General features: G+C 42.1%; 2 protein-coding genes across 2 annotated transcripts; both read right to left on the bottom strand.

Annotated features, from left to right (window-relative positions):
- Nucleotides 1-626: 626 nt before the first annotated feature.
- Nucleotides 627-1,565, bottom strand: LOC308279681 (olfactory receptor 5B3-like; the record flags this gene model as incomplete). The annotated part of the gene is made up of 1 exon (XM_080719799.1): nt 627-1,565. The coding sequence occupies one exon, from the start codon at nt 1,563-1,565 to the stop codon at nt 627-629; it is 939 nt and encodes a 312-aa protein (XP_080575925.1).
- A 14,400-nt stretch (nt 1,566-15,965) lies between these two features.
- Nucleotides 15,966-25,771, bottom strand: LOC308279698 (glycine N-acyltransferase-like; the record flags this gene model as incomplete). Its single annotated transcript, XM_080719814.1, has 5 exons — nt 15,966-16,368; nt 18,688-18,859; nt 21,234-21,360; nt 24,165-24,272; nt 25,694-25,771. The coding sequence occupies 5 exons, from the start codon at nt 25,769-25,771 to the stop codon at nt 15,966-15,968; spliced, it is 888 nt and encodes a 295-aa protein (XP_080575940.1).
- Between the last annotated feature and the right edge of the window lie 39 nt (nt 25,772-25,810).

Genomic DNA, 25,810 nt, shown 5'->3' on the forward strand with positions numbered 1-25,810 from the left:
AATGGAGGAGCTACATCTGAATATGTGTAAAAATATGAATATAGCATGGTTAACCTGGACACTTATGGTTGGGAGGGTGGGAAGGGGAAGCAGGGGTGCGAGAGGGCACCACACACAGTCTGAATGTATGCCATTTTTAATATAATCCACATAAAAATAATAAAATAAATTTAAGAAATTTATTTTTTAAAATAAATTTAAGAAATTTTTATTAACCACTAGCAGCATTCCATTTACCTCTGGATAATTTTCTGTCCCGAGTACATGTGCCCATGTGGAGCCCACCTAGATACTTCTGATCATGAACTTAGTTTTGCTGCCTGTTTTACATGTATGTTTGTTGTCACATAGGACAGAGACAAATGTATGTAGAAAGAGTGAGCACATCAAATCTGCTTCACCAGCATTTCAACAAAGCATAACCACCAAGCTTTTACTCCCTTTTAGCCATCTCCATTCAAGTATGACATTTTTAACATTATTTTCTTTTCCTAAGAAACAAAGACTTGAGGTAAAGCTGTCAATTCTGGAATTTAACATCATTCTGGGCCTTAATATGTTAGAAGGTGCCTGGAAAGACCAGAGAGGAATCAAACAAGGTTAATGTGCATCCTACAAGGTGAAACTCATGACCCCAGAGAATACTTTGCCTTCTCTACCACCTTCCTGAATGCGCTCTTCACCTCCTTGTTCCTCAGGCTGTAGACCATCGGGTTGAGCATGGGGATGACCATGGTGTAGAACACAGATACGATCTTGTCAGTGTCCAAGGAGTGGCTGGAGCTGGGCTGTAAGTACATGAAGATAAGGGTTCCATAGAAAATGGAGACGGCAGTGAAATGAGAAACACAGGTGGACAAAGCTTTCTGGTACCCTGCAGCTGAGCGCATCTTGAAGATGGTGATAAAAATGAATGTGTAGGATATCAAAATAACAAGGAGAGCAGAACAGATAACAAAGCTGGCCGCATAAACAAGAACCATCTCACTGACATGTCGGTCAGAGCAGGAGAGAACCATGACTGCTGGAACATCACAGAAGAAATGGTGAACCTCATTGCTCTTACAGAAGGACAAACTGAACGTGTCCCCAGTGTGAATGGAGGCGTTAACAAACCCCCCGGCGTAGCAGCCCGCTGTCAGACAGGCACACACACTTGTTGTCATGGTGGTGGTGTAATGCAGGGGTTTGCACACTGCTGCATAACGGTCATAGGCCATTGCTGCCAAGATGAAATTTTCTGCAGTGGCAAAGGCTGCAAACATGAACATTTGAGCAGCGCAGGCGTTGTAGGAGATGACCTTGTCTCCCACGAGGAGCCCAGCCACAACTGTGGGAGTGACAGCAGAAGAGTAGCAGATGTCCACCAGAGACAGGTGACCGAGGAAAAAGTACATGGGAGTGTGGAGACGAGAATCCCAGAGAATCAATACGATCATGCCCAGGTTCCCAACCACGTTGATGAGGTAGATCAGAGTGAACATTATGAAGAAGGGAACCTGTAGGGCTGGGGCATCGGTGAGTCCCAGGAGGATGAACTCTGTCACCTCTGTCCTGTTCTCCATCAAAGTTATTAGGGAATTAGGAGATATCCTTAGCAAAGAAATGAAGGAATAGAGTACTAAGTATAGTGGTTATTGCAATGAAATTTATTATTTTTATACTTTTAGGCATTATTTCATTGTAATAAGCATATGTGTTTCAAGAGTCTCCATAACTAAAGCATGAAATTAGCAACAAAATTTTGTGTACTACTTACCTGTGGAGCCTCGGGCCATATTTTTTAAACTGGAAAATGAACCCAGGTGCATTCTACCTCTGAGCTAGATTTCATTCCTATTTTTTATTTTGAAACAGGGTTTCAGTAAGTTACTAAGGAGACCAAGTTGCTGAGGTTTGTGAAAACCTGTGATCTTCCTGTTTTAGCCTCACAAATACTGGGATTACAAACTTGTCTCACTACACCCAGCAAGCCTCAGGCTGTTGAATCAAAAGGTCTTCACAGATCATCTTTAAAATCTAAAGTTAAAATGCTGGGTGCTGCATGAATGCATATTTCTATACTTTTTTACAACTTCTCAATGTCTCAGTTTTGGGTGTTTCACAGCGATTCTTTGCATAATAGATGTGGTGATCTACCTGGTCCTGGAGAGGTATGTATGACCAGCAGAGACAATTCTGGCAGGGGAGGAAGTACCATCAGCAGGGGGCTTGGGCTCTGGGAAAGAGGGGCATACCAGTCCTATATTTATGGACTAAGAATCTTTGGGACCACCCTAACGTCCCTTTGCCACATTATCTTCCTCTAAAAAGAGCAATCATACTGACTTCTACCTTATGGTATAATTCCAAGAATTAAATGAACCAATCCATTTTTAAATGAGTTCAATATTGCCTATTTATTACCGCAGGATAATTGCCAGCTGTACTACTATTATGAGGATAGAATGGTGGGCTACATGTGATTTGAGGAGGGTGAGTGACAGTTAGTGGGGCTTCAGGTGTGGTTGAGATCTAAAGTCTTGAAGCCTCACTCTTTAATCTGCTTTTTGCACACACTAGGTCCACTAGATGTTATTTGCTAATAGTTCATACTTCATTCCTGGTCTGCCCTTTGGATTGGTGGCTCCCTTCATTCTTTTGCTCAATACCTCCTTTGAATCCCACATTTCAGATTGAGTCCAAGTCTTCCTTTCTCTTCCTCCTCCTCCTTCTGTCTCTCTATCCATCCATCCCTCTATCCCTCCCTCTCAGTATTGGTCATTGAACCTATTTTGTTTTGAAACAGCATCTTGCTAAGTTGCGGAGAGCCTCACAAACTTGCTGAGGTTGGTCTCAACCCTGCTGTCCTGTCTCAGCCTCCCATGTACTCAGATTACAGGTGCGCCACCATACCTGGCTTCCCTTTTTCTCATTACTGTCAAGTTGTTCACAAATATCGCTGGTTGAAAGCTCATTGTTTGGGGTTATATTCAAACTGAAAATCTGTTTTGGTGGAAAGTCCATGTTTAATAATTTTTCATTTGGACATTTTCTAGTGCAGCAACAACACATTTAGATCTTTTGACTTAAATTGTAAGCCTGTAGATGCATATCTCTCCTCTGCCAACACTATTTCCTATTATTCTCCTTCTATTCCATTCCCAGCTTCATCTAACAAGCCTATGTGTGTGTGGGTGTGTGTTAGACAACCTTAACACACATAAACAACCACTTTTAGTACACACTAGACTCTACAACATATGAAACATATAAAAGCTTTATATATAAGTATAATGTGGCTGTGTGTATGTGTATATATATATATATAGTATCATTGTTTACCCTAAATATAATTGATTATTTCTGAAATTAAATTATATTGTGTTAGTATGAAGTTAGTATGAAGATTAAATGTTCAATATTTAAACCCATTTTTTATTTTTTGTTTTTACTGGGAATTGAACCCAAGGCATTCTACATCCAAGCTAGTCCCTCAGCCATTTTTTAATTTGGAAACAGCATCTCACTAAGTATTGAGTGTCTTGCTAACTTGCTAAGGCTGGCCTCGAACCTGAGATTCTCCTGTCTTGGCCTCCCAAGTACCAGGATTACAGGCATACATCACTGTGTCTGGCTTAAACCCAGTTTTATACTAGTCAAAAGCCCTTGCTTTTAGCCACATCACCATCTACAAGGGTAGATGTTTCAACAATAATATTGTTTGATTTGGGAGATAATGTTAAAATGAAATTCTAATATTGCTTAAAACCTTAGTTTTATTTTCTACTTTCTTGATCATGGCTGCAGATTCCTAGCAAATCCTCAAGTCAGAAGAAAGCCTTCGTACATTTTACTTCCAGTTAAATGAAAAGTGATGGCCAGTTGCACCCACCTGGTTTAAAGATAGTTCAGTTTACTCTTTGTTTCTCAAATACTTCCAAATGGGAAGACCACAGACAGTGAACAGACTCAAATTACTACCATATCAACCAGAGCCTCATTTGCAATATTTTTGTATTTTTTACAGAGAGCAGCATGATGTGTTTCATAAGTATCTTTAATATCTCTAGTGATGGGATTCTAATATTGATAACAGTTTAATTTCAGTGTTGTAGAACAATGTTCACAACCTCTATTGCTGTGCTAAAAGAAACTCATAGTATCTAAGTTGCAACTACTTTTGGATTAATTATACTTTTCATTAAAATTACGTATTGAGTATAGGAGCTTACCTTTCTTGAGCAAAAGTTACAGTCAATTCTGAATAGTGTGTTTGCAATTAGACATTCTTCTGCTGAATGATACATAAGTATTGTTAGAAAAAGTCTCTGGCAGGTGATATTCAAAAGGTCCTGAGGTTTCTAAGTTGGGAGAACGTACTACTGTGAATATTCCTGTATTCAGGCCAGGAATCTACCAGGCATTCTTTCTGTGTCCTTGAAAGATTCCTTATTTCCTCTTTATTTGTAAAATAAGGACAACAGAATTTCCTCTCTCGCAGAATCCACAAAGTTATGCTTGTAAGTCGCAAATAAAGGAAAGTGAGCGAAACAATTTGCTAACCGGTGACTCTTTTCAGGTCACTCCATGTACTTTTTATCTCGGAGGTCTTCCTTGACCATGGTTGTGGACTCCTGTGAAGGCCTCAGGCCAGAAGAAGACCCGAACACACAGACATTCAAGCGAGTAAATGTTGACCGAAGGTGTCCAGGCTGCGTCTGGCCCTTTTAAAAATGAAGTCATCTGAATTCCTGCTGGACCTCAGAGGGTAGTGCATGTGAGCCAGTGGGGATTTATAGAAACACTGAGCCTCTGAGGGCTTCTGTATTCCTCTTTCTACTTTACTAAGGAAGAGGCAATTAAACTACCTAAGAGGCAATTAAACTACTTAGTTGGGACTCAGTTGGATAGTTAGAGTGAGCCCATACACATTTATATCACACGTTGTTATGTCCTGTATTTTTCACTTCTAATTAATGTGTAATTTACAATCAGGAAGTAATTAATTTCCAGTTTACAAACTTTTTTTTAGTATCAAGCTCTAAAAATTTGGTCAAGCACATATTCATGTTATGGCTACCCTGATCCCTCATAACTATATTTTCAAGCTTCTTTGTGGTCAAGCCCTTCCATCCACTGCACCTGGCAAACATACATTTTGTCTAAATAATTTTGTGTTTGCTTCCTTTTCTTCACTAGACCCCTAATGTAGTCTTTGGTTCTAACATTTTGCAATTAGAATGATGTATCTGAGTTTCCTTGGCGCTATGGCCTGTATTAATAGTGGTGTCTTTTTTTATTGTGAAGTGATATTCCATTCCATGCACTCTACACATTGTTTTTCTATTTCTCAGTTGAGGCACATTTGTGCTTTTCTCTGCTGCTTGCTGATTATAAATAAAGCTGATCTAAGTTTATATTTCCTTAAAGTTATTTTTGTGAGCATAGGAAATAACTTTCTAACTCATTCTGTGAAGCCAGCGTTACAGAATACCAAAGCTGGACAAAAATATCAAAGACAGAAAATCACAGACCAATCCTTTTTTAATGTACATGCAGCAATACTAAAAATACTAACAAACAAAATCCAATAGCATACTGACATAATCATGAACCATTATTATTTAGGATTTATTCCAAGAATGTAAAGGTGCATCAATACATGAAAATCAAATCAATGCAATAAACTAAAGTAACATAACAAAGGAAAAATTATAATATTATAAATGCAGGATAAGTATTTGCCGAAGTTTTACATATTTTTTTCATAGTGAAAGCATTCAGAAATCTAGGAAGAGACGTGACCTTTCACAAGGTACAAAGAACATTTATAAAAATCAAAGGCTAATGTCACACTCAAAAGTGAAAGGCTAACCAGATGTCATTCCTGTACTTGGAGGCTGAGACAGAAAGATTTCATGTTTGCAGCCAGCCTCAGCAACTTAGGGAGGTCCTCCACAACTTAGTGAGACCCTGTTTCAAAAATTTAAAAAATAGGGCTAGGGTATATTTCAGAAGTAGTAGAACCTGGATTCATTCCCCTAGTACCATACACAAAAGAAAAAAGTGAAAGGCTAAAAAACTCCCACATAAGATCAGATACAAGGAAAATATTCCTAATTTCATCACTTCTATTCAAAATTATACTAGAAGTTCTATTTAGGCAAAATAAAGGGAGGAAAAAAGAAGGAAGGAAGGAAGAAGAAGGAAGAAAGGAAGGAAAGAAGGAAGGAAGGAAGGAAGGAAGGAAGGAAGGAAGGAAGGAAGGAAGGATGGATGGAAGGAAGGAAGGAAGGAAGGAAGATCTAGCTGGAAATAAGTAAAACTATATTTTGTTGCCGTGTGTGTGATACTGGGGGTGCTACCCAGAGGCATTCTACCTCTTAGCTACAACCTCAGCCCTATTTTATTTTTTGGAAACAGGGTCTCCCTAAGTTGTGGAGAGCCTCATGAGGTTGCTGAGGTGGGTGGTGAACTGTGATCCTTATGTCTCAGCCTCTCAAGTACTGGGATTACAGGCATATGCCACCATGCCTGGCTGTAACACTATATTTTATTTTATTTTATTATTATTTTTTGCAGTACTGGAATAAAACCCAGAGGCATTCTTCCTTTGATTTATACTCCCAACCCTATTTTTTATTTTTGATTTTGAAACAGAGTCTCACTAGTTGCGAAGGGTCTCACTAAGTAGCTAAGGCTGGCCACAAACCTGTGATCCTCCTGTCTCAGCCTCCCGACTGCTGGAATTACAAGTGTGTGCCATCACACCTGCTGTAACACTATATTTTGTTTTATTCTGTGGTACTAGGGATGGAACCCAGGGGCATTCTGCCTCTGAGCTACACCCCAGCTCATTTTTTATTCTTTATTTTGAAACAGGGTCTTATTGAGTTGCAAACGGCCTCACTAAGTAGCTGAGGCTGTCTGTGAACCTTGAACCTCTGCCTCAGCCTCCCAAATACTGGGATTATAAGCATGTACCACCACGAGCGTCTGAAACACTATATTTACATGGTATATTCTTATATGCAATCTTAAAGAATGCACAAAAATATATTGACTATATTCTTACCAGGATCTATTGAGTTACAAAAACTAGGGTTGATCCCCCACACTATTCGTTTTAACAAGCCTATGGGTGATTTTTTAAATTGAGAAACAGCAATTTATTATTTGAATTATATGTGTGATTTGCTCTGTAATGCAAAGTACACTTTTCAGTTTATAGCCAGTCTTCACAGGACTGGATTCCTACCATTGCAATACACAGGAGTTCATAAATGAAATTCTACTCAAGTAGGCAGTACTGGCAGATTTGAGTCAACAGTCTGTGTTACACAGCTCTTCACCAAAGATGTGTCTCTTGGATTTCAGCAATAATTTGATTCGCTCCTTGCCAATGCCTTTAGAATGTCAGTTCATTTTTGAGCTGGGAATCTCATTAGTTGCTCAGGCTGGTCTTGACAGTTAGGCTCAAGAGATTCTCCTGTCTCAACCTCCTGAGTGTTGGGACTACAGGTGCACACCACCATGCCTGTCTACCATGCTACGTGATTATGATACACACTTGAATTTGAGAACCACTACTCCAAACCAGGAGTTCTCAACCAGAGGCAGAGATCTGGAGCATTATGTAGCTGAGTAAGGAGTGCCCCAGAGAACCTACAATTATTGAATGCTAAATTATATGAATTTAACCCAGGAGAATCTAGGCCCACTTTATATTGAAGAACTAGGGGGAAGCCCATGAGAGCTTGAGCACCAGGACCGTGGTGGTCCTGTTGACCACTCACACTGCTCCCCAGAACCCAATGATTACTGAATTGCTGATGAAAATTTACGTTTTCTTTTCTTGCACCACCCACTCCTCTTTCTAGGCACCCAGGTCCAACTTGGTCTTGTGTTCTAGGCCAGCCTCACAGAGGCACACAGTTCCACTGGTTCCAGTCACAGGGCATGAGTATATGATGTAGACTATAACTCATTTTTTGAATGATTTTGTTGCTCCTGTCTGTATGAGAGTAGATGGGAAAGCCGAGTCTGTACATATTCTGGGCCTGGTAATAGATGACATAGGAGATGAGGCCCTGGCTCCGGTATTCAGGCACAGTGCTGCCCATCCTCATTTCTCCAGTCTGGTCCATCAGGGTCCAGGAAACAGGGGTGCCCTCAGGCCCCAGCAGACAGGTGCTTGGAAAGTTCTGGATACAACGCTCGATGAATCTCTGGCTCCTCTCATTGCCACCAAAATTCCAGAATTTATTGACCAAGGGAGCGTGGGCAATGTCCATGGATGAGAGTTTAAACATGTCCTTGTTGCTAGGGAGAACCCAAGAAAGAGGCAAAGTCTATTAGTGTGAAGGTGTATATTTGTTCTAAGCTGTTACCTTGAAAGGGAAAGTAGGAGAAACAAGAAAGAGAAGGCCAGCGTGTTGAAGGAAGCCAACAAGAAGGTCAAGGGCAAAGCAAGAGATTGATTCCAGGTGAGAAGGAAGATGGTGGAGTCATGCAAGCAGAGGAGGCACAGGTCTGAGTTACAATTTTTAAAAAAGATGTTCAACATCATTAGCCACCAGGGAGAGGCAAAGCAAAACTATGCTGAGATTCCATCTAACCCCAGTCAGAGTGGCAAGCATAAAGAAATCAAATAATAACAAATGCTGGTGAGGATGTGGGGAAAGAGGAACTCTTTTACACTGTTGGTGGGAGTGCAAACTAGTTCAGCCACTATGGAGATCAGTGTGGAGATTCCTAAGAAAACTGGGAATAGATCCAACATTTGATCCGGCTATACCACTCCTGGGTATCTTTCCAAAGGGCTTGAAATCAGAGAACTACATTAACATATGCATACCCATGTTCATTACAGCAAAATTTGTAATAGACAAAATATGAAACCAACCTAGGTCTCCACCAACAGATGAATGGATTGCAAAATTATGGGAAATATATACAATGGAATTCTACTCAGCTATAAAGGAGACTAAAATCATAGCATTCACAAAAAAAAAATGGAAAGACCTGGAGAACATTATGTTAAGTGAGATTAGTCAAGGACAGAAAGAGAAGGGACATATGTTTTCTCTAATATGCCCAAGCCAGAGAGTAGTGGTAATACCAGAGGGATTCCAGATGATGGAGGGGAAACCTCAGCAAAGCTAGAATGGAAGGGCAGGAGAGGAAGAAGGCTGAGATTGATTAATGGAGGAGCTGCATCCAAATATGTGTAGAAGTATGAATATAGCATGGTTAACCAGGACACTCATTGTTGGGAGGGTGAAGAGGAAACGAGGGGTAGCGGGTACCAAGAAAAGTCTAAATGTACACCATTTTCAATATGTCCCACATATAAATAAAATATGAAATATACATTTATTGGTGCATTGGATTGACATCATAATGAAGTTCAGAGTGATATGGATATACATGCACATAGCACTTGGTGAGCTTTCCATAGAGTGAGTTACTCTTTTCAAAAAAATTATTCTGACTTTAGTTCTTAAGGAAAGAGATCAAGGCTCCACTGCAATGACACATGCATACCTGCCTGGCTATAACACGATATTTTATTTTATTTTATTACTATTTTTTGCAGTATTGGGAATGAAACCCAGAGGCACTCTACCTCTGATTTATACCCCAAACACTATTTTTTATTTTTGATTTTTGAAACAGAGTCTCACTGAGTTGCGAAGGGTCTCACTAAGTAGCCAAGGCTGGCCGCAAACCTGTGATCCTCCTGTCTCAGCCTCCCAAATGCTGGAATTACAAGTGTGCGCCATCACACCTGCTGTAACACTATATTTTATTTTATTTTGTGGTACTGAGGATGGAACCCAGGGGCATTTTCTCTCGAGCTACACCCCAACCCATTTTTTATTCTTTATTTTGAACCAGGTCTCATTGAGTTGCAAAGGGCCTCACTAAGTAGCTGAGTCTGTCTGTGAACCACGATCCTCCTGTCTCAGCCTCCCAAATGCTGGGATTACAAGCGTGCGCCACCACGCCCGGCTGAAACACTATATTTACGTGATATTCTTATATGCAATCTTAAAGAATGCACAAAAATATATTGACTAGTAAGCTTATTCAGAAAAGTGGTAGTGCTCAAGATTTCCAAACAATACACTGGCAATAGACAACACACAAAAAGAGTATAAAATGGAGGCCAAGACAGGAGGATCTCAAGTATGAAGCCAGTGTATGGTAACAGTGTGATCCAGTTTAAAAATAAAAATAAAATAGGGCTTGGAGTGTAGCCCCAATGCAATTTCAAAAGCACTATAAAACTATTAGAAGAAAACATATGGGTGAAAGCTTCATGAGTTTGGATTTGGTAACAGATTCTTGGATATGCCATCATAAGAAAAAGAACATATAGATGATTTCAATTTTCATTCATCAGTGGATGCTATCAAGAAAATGCAGATAAACTACAGAACATGAGAAAATACTTGAAAATCAGCTATCTGATAAGAGTTTAGTATCATATTATGATTCTCTACAAGTCAACTACAAAAAAACAGACATTTCAATTTAGAAATGAGCAAAGGCGCTGGCCATGGTAGTGCACGTCTTTAATTCCAGTATGTGGGAGGTTGAGACAGGAGGATTACAGGTTCAATGCCAGCGTCAGCAACTTAGCAACACCTTCAGCAACTTAGCAAGACCTTGTTTCAAAATAAAATGGGCTGAGGATGTAGAATGCCCCTAGATTCACTCCAGCATATCAAAATATACATTTTAAGAAAAGAAATAAAGTTGAAAGGGATGAAGAAGGAAAGAAAGAAAAAATAATAAAGAAAAAAGAAACAAAATAAATGTCAAGGTTTACCAATAAGGAAAGTTTAATTAAAGGATATTATTTCAGTAAAATGAAATATTTTATCACCATTGAAAAGGGTAATTTATAGACACTTTCACAGCTTTTTCGTGGCATCATAGCATGGATCAATTAACACAAACTTTCATTATCACTACAAAGGCAAAATATAGTATGTAGAGTTGGATATGAATTTTCATCTGTAGTCCTAGGTAATAAGGCATGTTTTATTATTTCTCTAAACCAGTGGTTCTCAAACCATGGTCCCTGTCCTGTTGCCATCAGCATTACCAGAAAACTCACTGAAAATATACATTCCGGAGTTCTTACCAAGATCTATTGAGTTACAAAAACTAGGATTGATCTCCCACACTCTTCGTTTTAACAAGCCTATGGGTGATTTTTTAAATTGAGAAACAGCAATTTATTATTTGAATTATATGTGTGATTTGCTCTGTAATGCAAAGTACACTTTTCAGTTTATAGCCAGTCTTCACAGGACTGGATTCCTACCATTGCAATACACAGGAGTTCATAAATGAAATTCTACTCAAGTAGGCAGTACTGGCAGATTTGAGTCAACAGTCTGTGTTACACAGCTCTTCACCAAAGATGTGTCTCTTGGATTTCAGCAATAATTTGATTCGCTCCTTGCCAATGCCTTTAGAATGTCAGTTCATTTTTGAGCTGGGAATCTCATTAGTTGCTCAGGCTGGTCTTGACAGTTAGGCTCAAGAGATTCTCCTGTCTCAACCTCCTGAGTGTTGGGACTACAGGTGCACACCACCATGCCTGTCTACCATGCTACGTGATTCTGATGCACAGTTGAATTTGAGAACCACTACTCCAAACCAGGAGTTCTCAACCAGAGACATTTTTTTCTCCAGTGGATATGTGTCAATATCTAGAAACATTTCAGTTAACAAAAAGGGGCTTGGAAGCCTGGTACAGAGACACATGCCTGTTATTCAAGTATCTGAGAAACTGAGACAGGAGGAGCATAGGTTCGAGGCCAGTCTCAGCAACTTAGTGAGAGCCTCACCAACTTAGATCTTATTTCAAAATAAAAAGGTTTAGGGGTATAGCTAGAGGTAGAATCCCCTGGGTTCAATCCCCAGTAATACACAAAAAGAAGAGACTGAATAATGTTACTGTCACTAGTGGGTAGAAGCCACGGAGTCTGCTAATATCCTACAATCTATAGGAGAGACCGCCAAACAAAGAATTATACAGTTCAAAATGTTCACTGTGCCAAGATAGAGAAACCCTGCTCTACACTGAACCTTGAGTCTCTGGACTGCCCAGGAAATTAAACCTCAGCCATTATTTAGGCACTGAGTGGATGGGACTGGGCTTTGCCTTCATCATCCACAGCCTAACTCCAGGTTTAGTTGGACCACAGAGGAACAGGTTCTTAGTCCAGATGATTGCCTTCATTCCAGTCCTCTCTTGGCTGCCTGGTGCTGGTGTTGAGTGCTCAGGAGACTATCTCAGCAAACATGTTCCAAGAGAGAAGAATATCTCTACTGTCGTTGCCACCAACCACAGATTCATCTGTGAGATGTTTGCCTCAACATCATAGAGTTCAGGCTTCCTGAAGTAATGTACCAGGTTCAAATGGGACAGTGGAATCCCTGCTCTACCCCTCTCCCCTCAACGCCTGACTGTTCTCAATGAATGTCCTAAATGTCCACCTCCCTGGGCCTGCATACTCCCATCTGTCTCTCCCCATACACTCATCCTGTGCTCTCCCCATTTTGAAACATTTAGCTTATACATGTACAATCAAGGGCAAAATATCTTTATTATTTGGTAGTTAGAGGGGTTTTAGGAAGATTAGCCTTTTTTGTGGTACTGGGAATGAAACCCATGGACATTCTACCTCCCAGCTACACCCCAGCTCTATTTTTTCCTTTTTATATTTGAAACCGGGTCTCACTAAGTTGCGAAGGGCCTCACTAAGTAGTAGCTGAGGCTGTTTGCGAACCATGCTCCTCCCGTCTCTGCTTCCTGAAAACTGGGATTACAAGCGTGCACCACCACGTCTGGCAAGATTTGCCTTTATAGAAACATTGGATTGTCTTCCCTGGAATGAAGCTGGGAGAGGACAGGCTAACTTATTTTTCTTTTTTCTCCTCCCTCCCTCCCTCCCTCCCTCCCTCCCTCCCTCCCTTCCTTCCTTCCTTCTTTTTTCTTTACTTCTTTTCTGCACTGGAGATAGAACTCAGAGACATTCTACCCCTAAGGTAACCTTCAACCCTTTGTATTTTTTATTTTAAAACAGGGTCTTGCTAAATTTCTGAGACTGGCCTTGAACCCATGGTCCTCCCAAACAATGGGATAACAGGTGACATCTTTTTCTTAATAAAGTTTTCCTTGTTATGTTATGTATATCGTTTAATATCCTATATATGTGTGTGATGTACTTAACACATCTATAAAGCAGCAAAGAGAGGAAAAGCTACTCTTCAAATATCTAATGAGCAGAGTCCACTTGCTGATCCCTGAAGGAAAGGCTACAGAAAGGTCATCATGGCCAGAAAATATTGTCAGCAAGATTGGCAAGGATCTCCCAAGCAACTCAATACGAGTTCCAGAGGCAGAGATCTGGAGCATTATGTAGCTGTGTAAGGAGTGTCCCAGAGAACCTACATGTATTGAATGTTATATTATATGTATTCAAGCTGGGGCCCAGGTTGCGAGACTCTGGGCCCCGGGCCAAAACACGCGTATCACGCCAGACCCCTGGAGAAACCGGGCCCAGTGCCCTGGGACCTGGGCGGGGGGCACGCGGGGAACGCGGGGCACGCCAGCCAGGGCCGGGTCGTGGGACTCTGAGCCCCGGGTCGGAACGCGCGTAGCACACCAGACCCCTGGAAAAACCGGGCCCAGTACCCTGGGACCCGGGCAGGGGTCAGGCAGGGCATGCCAGCTGGGGCCTGGGTCGCGGGACTCTGGGCCCCTGGCCGAACTGCGCGTAGCACACCAGACCCCTGGAGAAACCGGGCTCAGTACCCTGGGTTCCAGGCAGGGGTCGCGCGGGGCACGCCAGCCAGGCCGGGTAGCGGGACCCTGGGCCCCAGGTGGAGTTGTGAGGAGCACTCTGGACCCATGGGGAAATCGACTGGGTTACAGTGCTACTGAGTGAGTGCCTGATCCCACTACCTCCTCAAACCACATATACTGTCTTCACTTATTTAAAAAAAAAAAAAAAGGAAAAGAAAAAGAAAAAGAAAAATATTGAAGAGGAGTTAAGAAAGCCGTTGCGGATGCCAGGACACTGGAGATGCAGACAAAACTTATCTAAATGCAATGGAACTTATGGAAAAATTTTCTGTGAAGGAGGACTGCTGTTTTTCTATATCATTAAGAATCTTGGACATCACCTGTAAGGAGAGAGTTTAGCAGAGACCAAGGAGAAAGGCGGTGTAGAAAGAGGTCTCCGCGATGGCGGTGGAGACTTGTATTCAGGAGAAGCAGAAACTAGATCCTACCAACCTTATTTTTTTGGAGAAATTACACCAAATGTCGAATGCTACCGTCACGCATGCTTAGGAACACTGGACAACATTCAGAGTGGAAAAAGAGCCCGGGAAGGATTTGAAATGGTGGAGGCAGTGGCAATGGCCTTGGCCAGTACTCAGGGGAGGCAGAGATCTGATACATTACACCTGGAACCTTTGAAATAATAACCTCAGAGACAGTGATCGGAGCCTGCTGAGGGGTTAGGTGGGTGCCGGGGCCAATGGCTGACATCGGAGCTTGCCGTGAGGCAAGGCCACTACTGAGGCCTCCAATGCCGGGATTGGAGCCTGCCGAGGGGTTAGGCCGGTGCTGGGGCCAAGGAGGCTGGCATCGGAGCCTGCCGTGAGGCAAGGCTGGTGCTGAGGCCTCCAGGACGGGATCGGAGCCTGCTGAGGGGTTAGGCCGGTGCTGGGGCCAGCGAGGCCGGCATCGGAGCCTGCCGTGAGGCAAGGCCAGTACTGGGGCCTCTGAGGCCGGGATCGGAGCCTGCCGAGGGGTTAGGTCGGTGCTGGGGCCAGCGAGGCTGGCATCAGAGCCTGCCGTGAGGTAAGGCCGGTACTGGGGCCTCCGAGGCCAGGATAAGAGCCTGCTGAGGGGTTAGGCCAGTCCTGGGGCCAGCGAGGCCGGGATTGGAGCCTGCCAAGGGGTTAGGCCGGTGCTGGGGCCAATGGCCAGCATTGGAGCCTGCCATGAGGCAAGGCCGGTGCTGGGGCCTCCGAGGCCGGGATTGGAATCCTGCCAAGGGGTTAGGCCAGTGCCGGGGCCAATGGCCAGCATTGGAGCCTGCTGTGAGGCAAGGCCACTACTGTGGCCTCTGAGGCTGGGATCGAAGCCAGCTGAAGGGTTAGGCTGGTGTGGGGGCCAGCGAGACCAGAACCGGGGCTTCCCATGAGTCACGGCCGCTGCTTGAGCCAGCGAGGTCTGGATCAGTCCACTGAGTAGCCAGACCACTACTGGGGCTGTCAAGAGTGGGATCGGTACTTGCAACACAGCATGCACAGAGAAATATCGCAGAAAATATAAATTAGACGCTTCCCCTAATCAGCAATAACTAGGAAGAAAGGGGCAACAGGAAGAGGTTGAGCTATAGAAAGGGCCCTATAGTGAAGCAACTAATGTGACCAATCAGAGGGTATGGAATACTGGAGGACGGAGCCTCTTTAAAACGCAGGAGGTACATAAACAAATGTATCAAAGTTAATCACCAAAGAAGCATGGGATCGAGGGAGGGGGAGAGAATGGGATGGGGGCTGGATGAGGGCTAATTGGATGATGTGTGCTTGTATATCCTCTCAAGTCTTGTACTCCAATGTGATTGATACATGACCACAATCCACCAATTTAAAAAATAAATTAATAAAATAAAATAAAATAAAGTACTGACTACACAAGAAAAAAAAATTATATGTATTCAACCCGGGAGAATCTAGGCCCACTTCACATTGAAGAACCTAGGGGGAAGCCCATGAGAGCTTGAGCACTGGGACCGTGGTGGTCCTGTTGACCACTCACACTGCTCCCCAGAACCCAATGATTACTGAATTGCTGATTAAAATTTATATTTTCTTTTCTTGCATCACCCACTCCTCTTGTTAGGCACCCAGGTCCAACTTGGTTGTGTTTTAGGCCAGCCTCACAGAGGCACACAGTTCCACTGGTTCCAGTCACAGGGCATGAGTATATGATGTAGACTGTAACTCATTTTTTGCATAATTTTGTTGCTCCTCTCTGTGTGAGAATAGATGGGAAAGCCGAGTCTGTACATATTCTGGGCCTGGTAATAGACAACATAGGAGATGAGGCCCTGGCTCCGGTATTCAGGCACAGTGCCTCCCATCCTCATTTCCCCTGTCTGGTCCATCAGGGTCCAGGAAACAGGAGTCCCCTCAGGCCCCAGCAGACAGGTGCTTGGAAAGTTCTGGATACAACGCTCGATGAATCTCTGGCTCCTCTCATTGCCACCAAAATGCCAGAATTTATTGACCAAGGGAGCGTGGGCAATGTCCATGGATGAGAGTTTAAACATGTCCTTGTTGCTAGGGAGAACCCAAGAAAGAGGCAAAGTCTATTAGTGTGAAGGTGTATATTTGTTCTAAGCTCTGTTACCTTGAAAAAGAAAGTAGAAGAAACAAGAAAGAGAAGGCCAGCGTGTTGAAGGAAGCCAACAAGAAGGTCAAGGGCAAAGCAAGAGATTGATTCCAGGTGAGAAGGAAGATGGTGGAGTCATGCAAGCAGAGGAGGCACAGGTCTGAGTTACAATTTTTAAAAAAGATGTTCCACATCATTAGCCACCAGGGAGAGGCAAAGCAAAACTATGCTGAGATTCCATCTAACCCCAGTCAGAGTGGCAAGCATAAAGAAATCAAATAATAACAAATGCTGGTGAGGATGTGGGGAAAGAGGAACTCTTTTACACTGTTGGTGGGAGTGCAAACTAGTTCAGCCACTATGGAGATCAGTATGGAGATTCTTAAGAAAACTGGGAATAGATCCAACATTTGATCCGGCTATACCACTCCTGGGTATCTTTCCAAAGGGCTTGAAATCAGAGAACTACAATAACATATGCATACCCATGTTCATTACAGCAAAATTTGTAATAGACAAAATATGAAACCAACCTACGTCTCCACCAACAGATGAATGGATTGCAAAATTATGGGAAATACACACAGTGGAATTCTATTCAGCTATAAAGAAGAATAAAATCATAGCATTCGCAAGAAGATGGTAAGATATGGAGAACATTATGTTAAGTGAGATTAGTCAAGCACAGAAAGAGAAGGGACATATGTTTTCTCTAATATGTCCAAACTAGGGAGTAGGGAATACCAGAGGGACTCTTGATAATGGAGGGGCAATCTCAGCAAAGCTAGAATGGAAGAGTAGGAGAGGAAGAAGGCTGAGGTTGATTAATGGAGGAGCTACATCCACGTATGTGAAAAAGTATTAATATAGCCTGGTTAAACTGGACACTCATTGTTGGGAGGGGGAAGGGGAAATGAGGTGGGAGAGGGCACCAAGAAAATTCTAAATGTATAGCATTTTCAATATGTCCCACATATAAATAAAATAAAATGTGAAAAATACTTTTATTGTGCACTGGAATGACATCATAATGAAGTTCAGAGTGATAAGGATATACATGCACATAGCACTTGGTGAACTCTCCCCTAGACTGAGTTACACTTTTCAAAAAATTATTCTGACTTTAGTTCTTTAGGAAAGAGATCAAGGTCCGATTGCAGTGATGTATGCATACCCGTGGTTATAGCAGAGCAATCACAAAAGCCAAATTATAGAACCGACCCAGGTTATCTGTCAACAGATGGATGGATAAAGAAACTGTTATATTTTGTAGATCATAATGGAGATTCCTCAGAAGACTAGGGATGGAAGCACTCTATGACTCAGTCATAGCACTCCTTGGCATCTTTCCAAAGGAACTGAAATTAGAACACTATCATGATACATGCATATCCGTGTTTATAGCAGCACGATCCAACGTAATTTAATGATAAAACCAACCTCGGTGTCCATCAACAGATGAATGGATAATGAAACTATGGTATATACACATAATGGGATTTTAGTTAGCCATAAAGAACAAGATTATACCATTTGCAGTAAAATGGATTGAGCTAGAGAAAATTATGTGAAGTGAGATCAGTCTCAGAAAGTCAAAGGTGATGATTTTTCTTGTATGTGGATGCTAGAACAAAAATAGGAAGCAAAAGAAATTTCATTCAAACGAGGAGAGAAAACAGTAAAATAGTGGGAGGGGACTAGAGGAGGAAGGGGAAAAGGAAGATTGAGGAAGGGAACAATTCAAATTAGATTAAGTCCATACAAAGTCTCAGTGCCAATCTCACTAACATGTATGGGAAGAGAGGAAGGGGAAGGGGAGGAAACCAGGGGGTAATACACCAAGTGTTGTGTGCATGGATGTTTCTGTCCCTTTGAATCTCATTATGCTGAGAACTGAATCTCATAGCACCAATAAAAGTCTAGAAAAAGAACATGTGGTCTATACACAGAATGAAATTTTACTCGGCTATAAACAAGAACAAAATTATGGCATTTGCAGAAATGGCTGGAACTGGAGAAAATTATGCTAAGTGAGAATAGTCAGTTTCAGGAAGTCAAGGGCGGTATTTTTTTTTCTCTCATTTGTGGAAGCTAGAGAGGTTGAACCTTACTGTGATGTATAATTGAAATGCACCAATAAGTTAAAAAAAGATGATCCTGATTGCTTTGGAGAACACGGTAGGCAAGCGGGAGGGAGATGGGGAGAGCAGGTGGAAAGCGGTCCAGGTGGAGAGAAGTGGGGAACATAGACTGATCTGATTACTCACATGTCTTTCGGCTTGCCATCACCTGGTGCTAAATTCTTTATGTTCAGCAGGGAAGGAACCAGTGTACTGACTGTCTCAGATGCCATATAGAGTAAGTTTTCTGAACGCTTGACTTTGAAAGATTTAGCAGCTGCGAGGTTTTGTATGGCCTCATTCAGGCTGGGCTGGGAACCTGGATGGATTTATAGGAGACACGTGATAGTTAAAATGCCATTGCGGGAGAGCTCACCAGTGGAGAGGTGAGTGTCACAGGCTCCGGTCACTTTGGTTGCAGGCCGGGTGCTGCCACCGTGTGAATAGTTACAGAGTCGGGATTCAAATAACTTTCCCTGTTTTACATAAGTAAAAACATGTCCAGAAATGAATTCACTCATGATTGTAGATATGGTTTATGTGTAGAATGCCCCCTGAAAGAGCTCATGTATTGATGTTCAGAGTTGATATAAAATTGAGGGCTATAATCTCATGAGTGGATAAAGCCATTGTAATTTATTGGGTGTTACCTAGGCAGGTGAGCTGTGGCTGGGGGAGGGAGATCACTGGGGGTGTAGCTTCGGAGACTGTGATCTGTATTCCAATTCCCTTGCTTACTTTCTTGTTTCTGGCCACCATGGTATAAGAGCAGAAACCTTGCTCTCTCTGGTGTGTGTGTGTGGGGGGGGGTACTGGGGTTCCTGAAAACCATTTTACCTCCGGGCTAACTCCCAGACCAATTTTATATTTCTTATTTGGAGACAGGGTCTCTTAAGCCAGTGAGGCTGGCTTTGAACCAGCGCCATCCATCCTCCTGTCTCCGCCTCCCACGTGTGGGGATTACAAGCGTGCACCACCACGCCTGGCCTCTCTCTTGTCTGTTATCACAATGCCCGCAAGCTCTGCTAATTTAAACTGGCCTTATATGGACTAAAACCCTGAATTCTTCAAAACTGCGAGCAAATAAATCCCCATTTCTCTAAGTTTTGGTTGGTTGTTTTGTTTTGTTTTGTTTTGTTTTTTTGGTGGTGGTACTGGGGTTCCTCGAAGCCCTTCTACCTCCGGGCTACACTCCCAGACCTATTTTTTATATTTTTATTTGGAAACAGGGTCTCTTAAGCGAGCAAGGCTGGCTCCGAACCAGCGCAATCCTCCTGTCTCCGCCTTCCAAGCGCGGGGATTACAAGCATGCGCCACCACGCCCGGTTTGATTGGTTGTTTTGGATTACAGCAATAAGAATACTGACTGAAACAGTCATGCAGTTTATGGTGATACCAAGACAGAAACTAAGTTTTCCTATGCTATCTAGTTACATAGTTTTGACCATCAAAGGGGTGAGTTATAAAAATGACAGCCAACATCTACCGGGCCATGTTCCTATTGGGCTAGATTAGTGTAGTAATAACTCACAATGTGGCCTTATCTCCTTGTATTCATGCTCTGGGATAGTCCACTCCTGCACCACATCTGGCCTTGGTTATGAAACTTGCATTCACTAAGAAAAGAGCAAATTTAATGAATGGAGAGGCTTAAAAGTGTCTGTGTCTTGGGGCTTTCCCTCTCTCTTTGCACCTCATTATCTTGAAAACAATGGCATAAAAATAGGCCTAGGCTATCTTGGTGGAGACAGGGCTTCTATCATGGTGTTACTGTAGCCAACAGCCAGCACCGACAGTCAGAATTCTCATTAACACATGTGAGCGAGGCCGTGCTAATGGACTCACTCACCATCAAAGCCCAGCCTAAATGGTTGATCCATTTAATTTTAAAGTTTGTTCTACAGCAAAAATTAACGAACACATCCTGGTATTGTATTAAGCTCTTTCAAGTCAAACTTTCATTTAAACTTTTTTCAGTGTCCTGTGCTTTACTTGTCAATACTATTCTCCTTTTTAATGTGAGAAGTATGATCTCAGAGGGTAAGTCACTTTGCTAGAACCTCATAGAAAGGAACAGGCAGAGGTCATCCTAGGAGATCCCACTCTAGAGGACATGCTTGTAACCACCACAGTTGCCCTTGGTGACCATGGAGGTGGTCTGTGGCACAAGGAATTGCCATTCAGGAATGAAAGTCCAGAGGTGAAGCTCTTCTCAGGCACCTAGTAATCACTCTAAGCATGCTGGAAACATCTGCAGAATATGGCATAATTTTGTGGTAATAAGAAGCACTTTATGGTTCTCTATATGAAACTTATTCTTTGCCATATTTGTGGATACAGGTATAGATGCAGGTGAGTAAAAAAATTTGACATCAGCCGGGCGTGGTGGCGCACCCTTGTAATCCCAGCACTTGGGAAGCTGAGACAGGAGGATCACACAGGTTCGAAGCCAGCCTCAGCTACTTAGTGAGGCTCTCAGCAACTTAGTGAGACCCTGTTTCCAAATAAAGTATAAAAATAGGTCTGGGAGGATAGCTCGGAGGTAGAAAAACCCCTGGGTTCCACCCCCAGTACCACACACACACACAAAAAAAAAAAAAAAAAAATTGACATCAGGTTAAGGCTCTACAGCCTAAAGGAAGAAAGTATGAGTCATATGGGGACACAAAAGTGAGTCAGCACACTTCTCTTACTTTGAATCTGCAAATGCTGTTTCCAATTGATGACTTTGGGAGCGCCAAGGAATTCTTGACAGTTTCGGGGGTCCTTCGAGTAGACTTGGTAAGTATTGGTGTAGTGATCAAGGTCATCCGTCATATCCTATTATCATTGGGAAAGGGAGAATAGACTGAATTCCTTAGCATTTATGATTGTTCTTCTAGTTCCATTATACTGAGACGTTTAAAAAACAAAATATAGGTGTTTTTATTGGCACAGTTTAATTATTTCTGAGTCATTTAAGTCATGAAATAAAGACAGAGGTTCAAATATTCGATTCTTGATGAAAAATTACAGAACAATACTATCCTCTGCCCGTATATAGCACTACCATTCAAGTCAAGGACACAGTCATTTAGACAGTATTCTTTTATCAATTATCTCCATCATAAGGAAGAGAAAAGAAGGCTGATGAAGGAGAGCTGCTCCTGCAAGAATATATTTTACTTTTACTAAAAATACAGAACACACAAACATAAACAGGACAGTTTTAAATTTAATACAAATAACTCTAGATTAAAATCTCCATTGATATGTAATAAAACCAAAAAATATTTTTTAAAAAACCCATTAAAATACTTTATTTAAAAATACTCTGTCTAGCCGGGCGTGGTGGCGCACGCTTGTATTCCCAGCACTTGGGAGGCGGAGACAGGAGGATGGCGCTGGTTCGGAGCCAGTTGCGCTGGCTTAAGAGACCCTGTTTCCAAATAAAAATATAAAAAATAGGTCTGGGAGTGTAGCCCGGAGGTAGAAGGGCTTCCAGGAACCCCAGTACCACAAAAAATAAATTAAATAAATTCTTGAAAAATAGTTGGAAAATGCTGCATAAAATAACCTACTGCCAGCAATACATCATTAATGTATTTTGTTGCTGAAGATCATGTGTAAAAGATTGCACATTTTTTCATTTTACTCATTGAATTCTTCAGCTCTAGGATTTCTCTTTTACTTTTTTATATTTCAGTCTTTATTGGATTTCTTGTTCTTGTCATTTACTAACTATCCTCACATTGTGAATCATTTTGTTTTTTTAAAGTTTGCTGAATGTCCTTAAAACAACTGCCTTTGTGAGGCAATTAATTCATTGTGTGTGTGTGTGTGTGTGTGTGTGTGTGTGTGTGTGTGTGTGTGTTTTACTGGGGATTGAACCCAGGGGCATTTTACCTCCAAGCCACACACCCCCCAGCCCTATTTTATAATTTTTATTTTAAAACAGGGTCTCACTAGGTTGATGAAAGTCTTACTACTTGGTGACGCTGTCCTTGAACCTGTTATCCTCCTGTCTCAGCCTCCCAAGTACTGGGATTATAGATATGTGTCCCTATGCCCAGAAATATATCTCCATGTATTTACAGGGCAATTACTGGCACTTTGTTTTGTCCCTTTGGTGACATCATATTTCCCTAACTCTTCTTGATTCTTGTGACTATGCACTGATGTCTGCACTTCTGAAAAAAATGGGTATTTATTCCAGTCTTTGTAGACAGACGTTATTTGCAAAAGGCCTTCCAGGGATTCTGGGCAGTTATCTGGGGTGGTGCAAAGCCCAGGATTGCTACAGCATTCATGGTGTTGGAGCACACACACGGTCCAGAGCCACCCTAACTGGTGTGCCCCTGAAGAGCTCCAGAAACCAGGCTCTACTGTGGCCCGCCTGTTGCTGAGGGCTGTCCAGCATCCCGGGCCACAGAGATCAACCTGGCAATAATATGGGTTGGGGAGCAGGGCCAGCGTTCAGGCCTGATGCCCAGGGTGGTGAGATGCCACTTGGTGCCAAGGCAGGTCTGGAGGCTCAAACATGTGGAGGTCATCCTGGAGTTCAGGACCACTGAGGTCTGCCTGGTTCGTTCTCTCTCTCTCTCTCTCGTGTGTGTGTGTGTGTGTGTGTGTGTGTGTGTGTGTGTGTGTGTGTGTGTTGGTCCCAATGAGCTGCATGAAGCTGGGGATGGAATGGTTATCTTACTTTCTTCAATGTGGTCTTTCTTATTATTGTGATACAACCAGGTAGTGTAATTTTGTGCCTTATCTTCTTAGCTCTCATAAAGGTATTTTCTGCATGGAGACTTACTTCAATTCATGGTTCTGTGTGTGGGTGATTGCTGGAGAGACCTGTTCTACCGTCATGTTCACCTTTTCCTCTAATTTTTTGACTTTTTTTTTTTTTTTGCAGTACTAGAGATGGAACCCAGGGGCATTCTACCTCTCAGCTACACCCCCAGCTCTATTTTTTATTCTTTATTTTGAAACAGGGTCTCATTGAGTTTCAGAGGGCCTCACTAAGTAGCTGAGGCTGTCCACGAATCGCGATCCTCCTGTCTTAGCCTCCCAAATGCTGGGATTACAAGTGTGCGCCATGATGCCCGGCTCTTTTTTGAAAATTTAAAATAAGCTTATAGATTTTTATCTTTGAAATCTATTAATTAGCATGCAAAAATTTCTAGAATTATCTTTGAAATTTCTCTTTATGGCCACCCTGACTCAATTTTTATTATCATATCTTTATATTTTTGCCCTTTCCAGTATCTCTTCTGAGAATGTACACTTTTTCTTTATCAGCCTGACAAAAATGCATTTACCTACAAAGTAAATTTCAGCTGAAACCTCTACCAAGAAGTGTCCCAAACATTATCCCAAAGCCTCCACCTCCAGCCTCCACAGTTTAATCAAGTTTTCCTTATGCTCTTTCTGTATATTGTGTCTATCCTCATGCTTCATGCCTCCCATTAATTTACCTACTTATCGATTTCTTTTCCCCCAGGATGTGAGCTTATTGAGAACAGGGTCTTATTTGCCATCACTGGGATTCATTTCAGTGTTCCTAGGTTTTACTGTATTGCCAGGTACATGGTGGACACACGGCCAATATGAACAAAGCAGCATTGTCTTCTAGTACAACAGCTTACCTCCTCCTGAGGGCGGACAACCACTGTGGTAAAGGCAGGCCACTTGTCTACTAGTGCCTTCAGCTTGAATGGGTTTCCATGGGTCATGTGAAAAATGGTCCCATAAACCTGTGGGATTCCATGAAAGAGAAAAAAGTCAGCTTATTAGGAAGGAGTGGCAGAATACCTCATGTGATCAGGAAAAGGATTCTGTCTACAAAATGGTGACGTTTCAAATTAAAAAAAAAGAGCCAAGTAAGCTGGGGGTGGTGGTGTTGCACGATTCTAATCCCAGCATTTAGGAGGCTGAGATAGGAGGATCATGGTTCGTGGACAGCCTTGGCTACTTAGGCCCTTTGCAACTCAGTGAGACCTGTTTTAAAATAAAGAATAAAAACTAGGGTAGGGCTGGGAGTGTAGCTCAGAGATAGAATACCCCTAGGTTCCATCCCTTGTACCACACACACACACACACACACACACACACACACACACACACACACGACCCAAGTAGAGAATCCAATTCAAAGCATGTACTTTTTATAATTTTTGCGGGTCTAGGGATGGAACCTAGGGGCATTCGACCTCTGAGCTACACCCCACCCTGTTTTTATTCTTTATTTTGAAACAGGGTCTCACTACGTTGCGGAGGGCCTCACTAAGTAGCTGAGGCTGTCCGCGAACCATGATCCTTGGGTCTCAGCCTCCAGAATGCTGGGATTACAAACGTGAGCCACCACACCTGGCTCATGTACTATTTTTTTCATTTTGATTGATAGAACCTTTTTTTCTCTCTGTCATAATGCATGTAGTAAAGTATTCAGCTAAAAATAATAATGATTTTAGGGGCACCATTTTTTATTATAGAATTTTTTGAACTGGAGATCATATTATAGGACTTAATCTATTTTTCCAGACTTTCATATGCAGAGAAAATTTTATAAAAATAAAATGACTGATACTTGATTTTCCCCCACTGAATGTGTTATGGGCCTATTTCTGCATTCACGAATGTAAAAATTAATTTTTAAATATTTTCTAAAGGCTGAATAAGACTATTATAAGGATATCTTATGGTTTATTTGTTCATTTGCCAATTGATAACCATTTAAATTGCTTCCAACTTTTCACTTGAACAAGTAATTCTTCCTAGAACATGCTTACATAGAAATTATCTCATGAGTTCGTGATATTTTCTTTTTCACTGATTAATTGTTTATTAGTGGGTTCTAATTATACAAATAGTGCAATTCCTTGTGATGCGTTCTTCCATGCACATAACATAATTTGATCAATCCCACTGACCAGTACCTCTTCCATTCCTATCATTCATGTTATCAAGTCTCCCTTCTACTCTCAGGAAAATTCGTTTTGGCCCCTTTTTCCTCTCTACCTTCCACAAGTAAGAGAAGACATATGACCCTTGTCTTTCTGAGTCTGGCTGATTTCACTTAGCATGATGTTGTCAAGGCTCAAAATAGGCGCAAGCTAAGCATGGGTATGGCGCGCTCTCTCTCTCCTTTACTACCCTCAGTGTTTCACATTGTCACCTTTAAGGATTCAGGAAGGCTCTTCATCAGGGACATCTCCAGTGTCTGCAGCATCTGTGCACCTTGCAGCAGGAACATTGCAGCACCTTCGGGAATGGGAAGAGCCGGTGGAAATTC

The sequence above is a fragment of the Muscardinus avellanarius genome, assembly GCF_963383645.1.
Source record: "Muscardinus avellanarius genome assembly, chromosome: 1".
NCBI classification, from domain to species: domain Eukaryota; kingdom Metazoa; phylum Chordata; class Mammalia; order Rodentia; family Gliridae; genus Muscardinus; species Muscardinus avellanarius.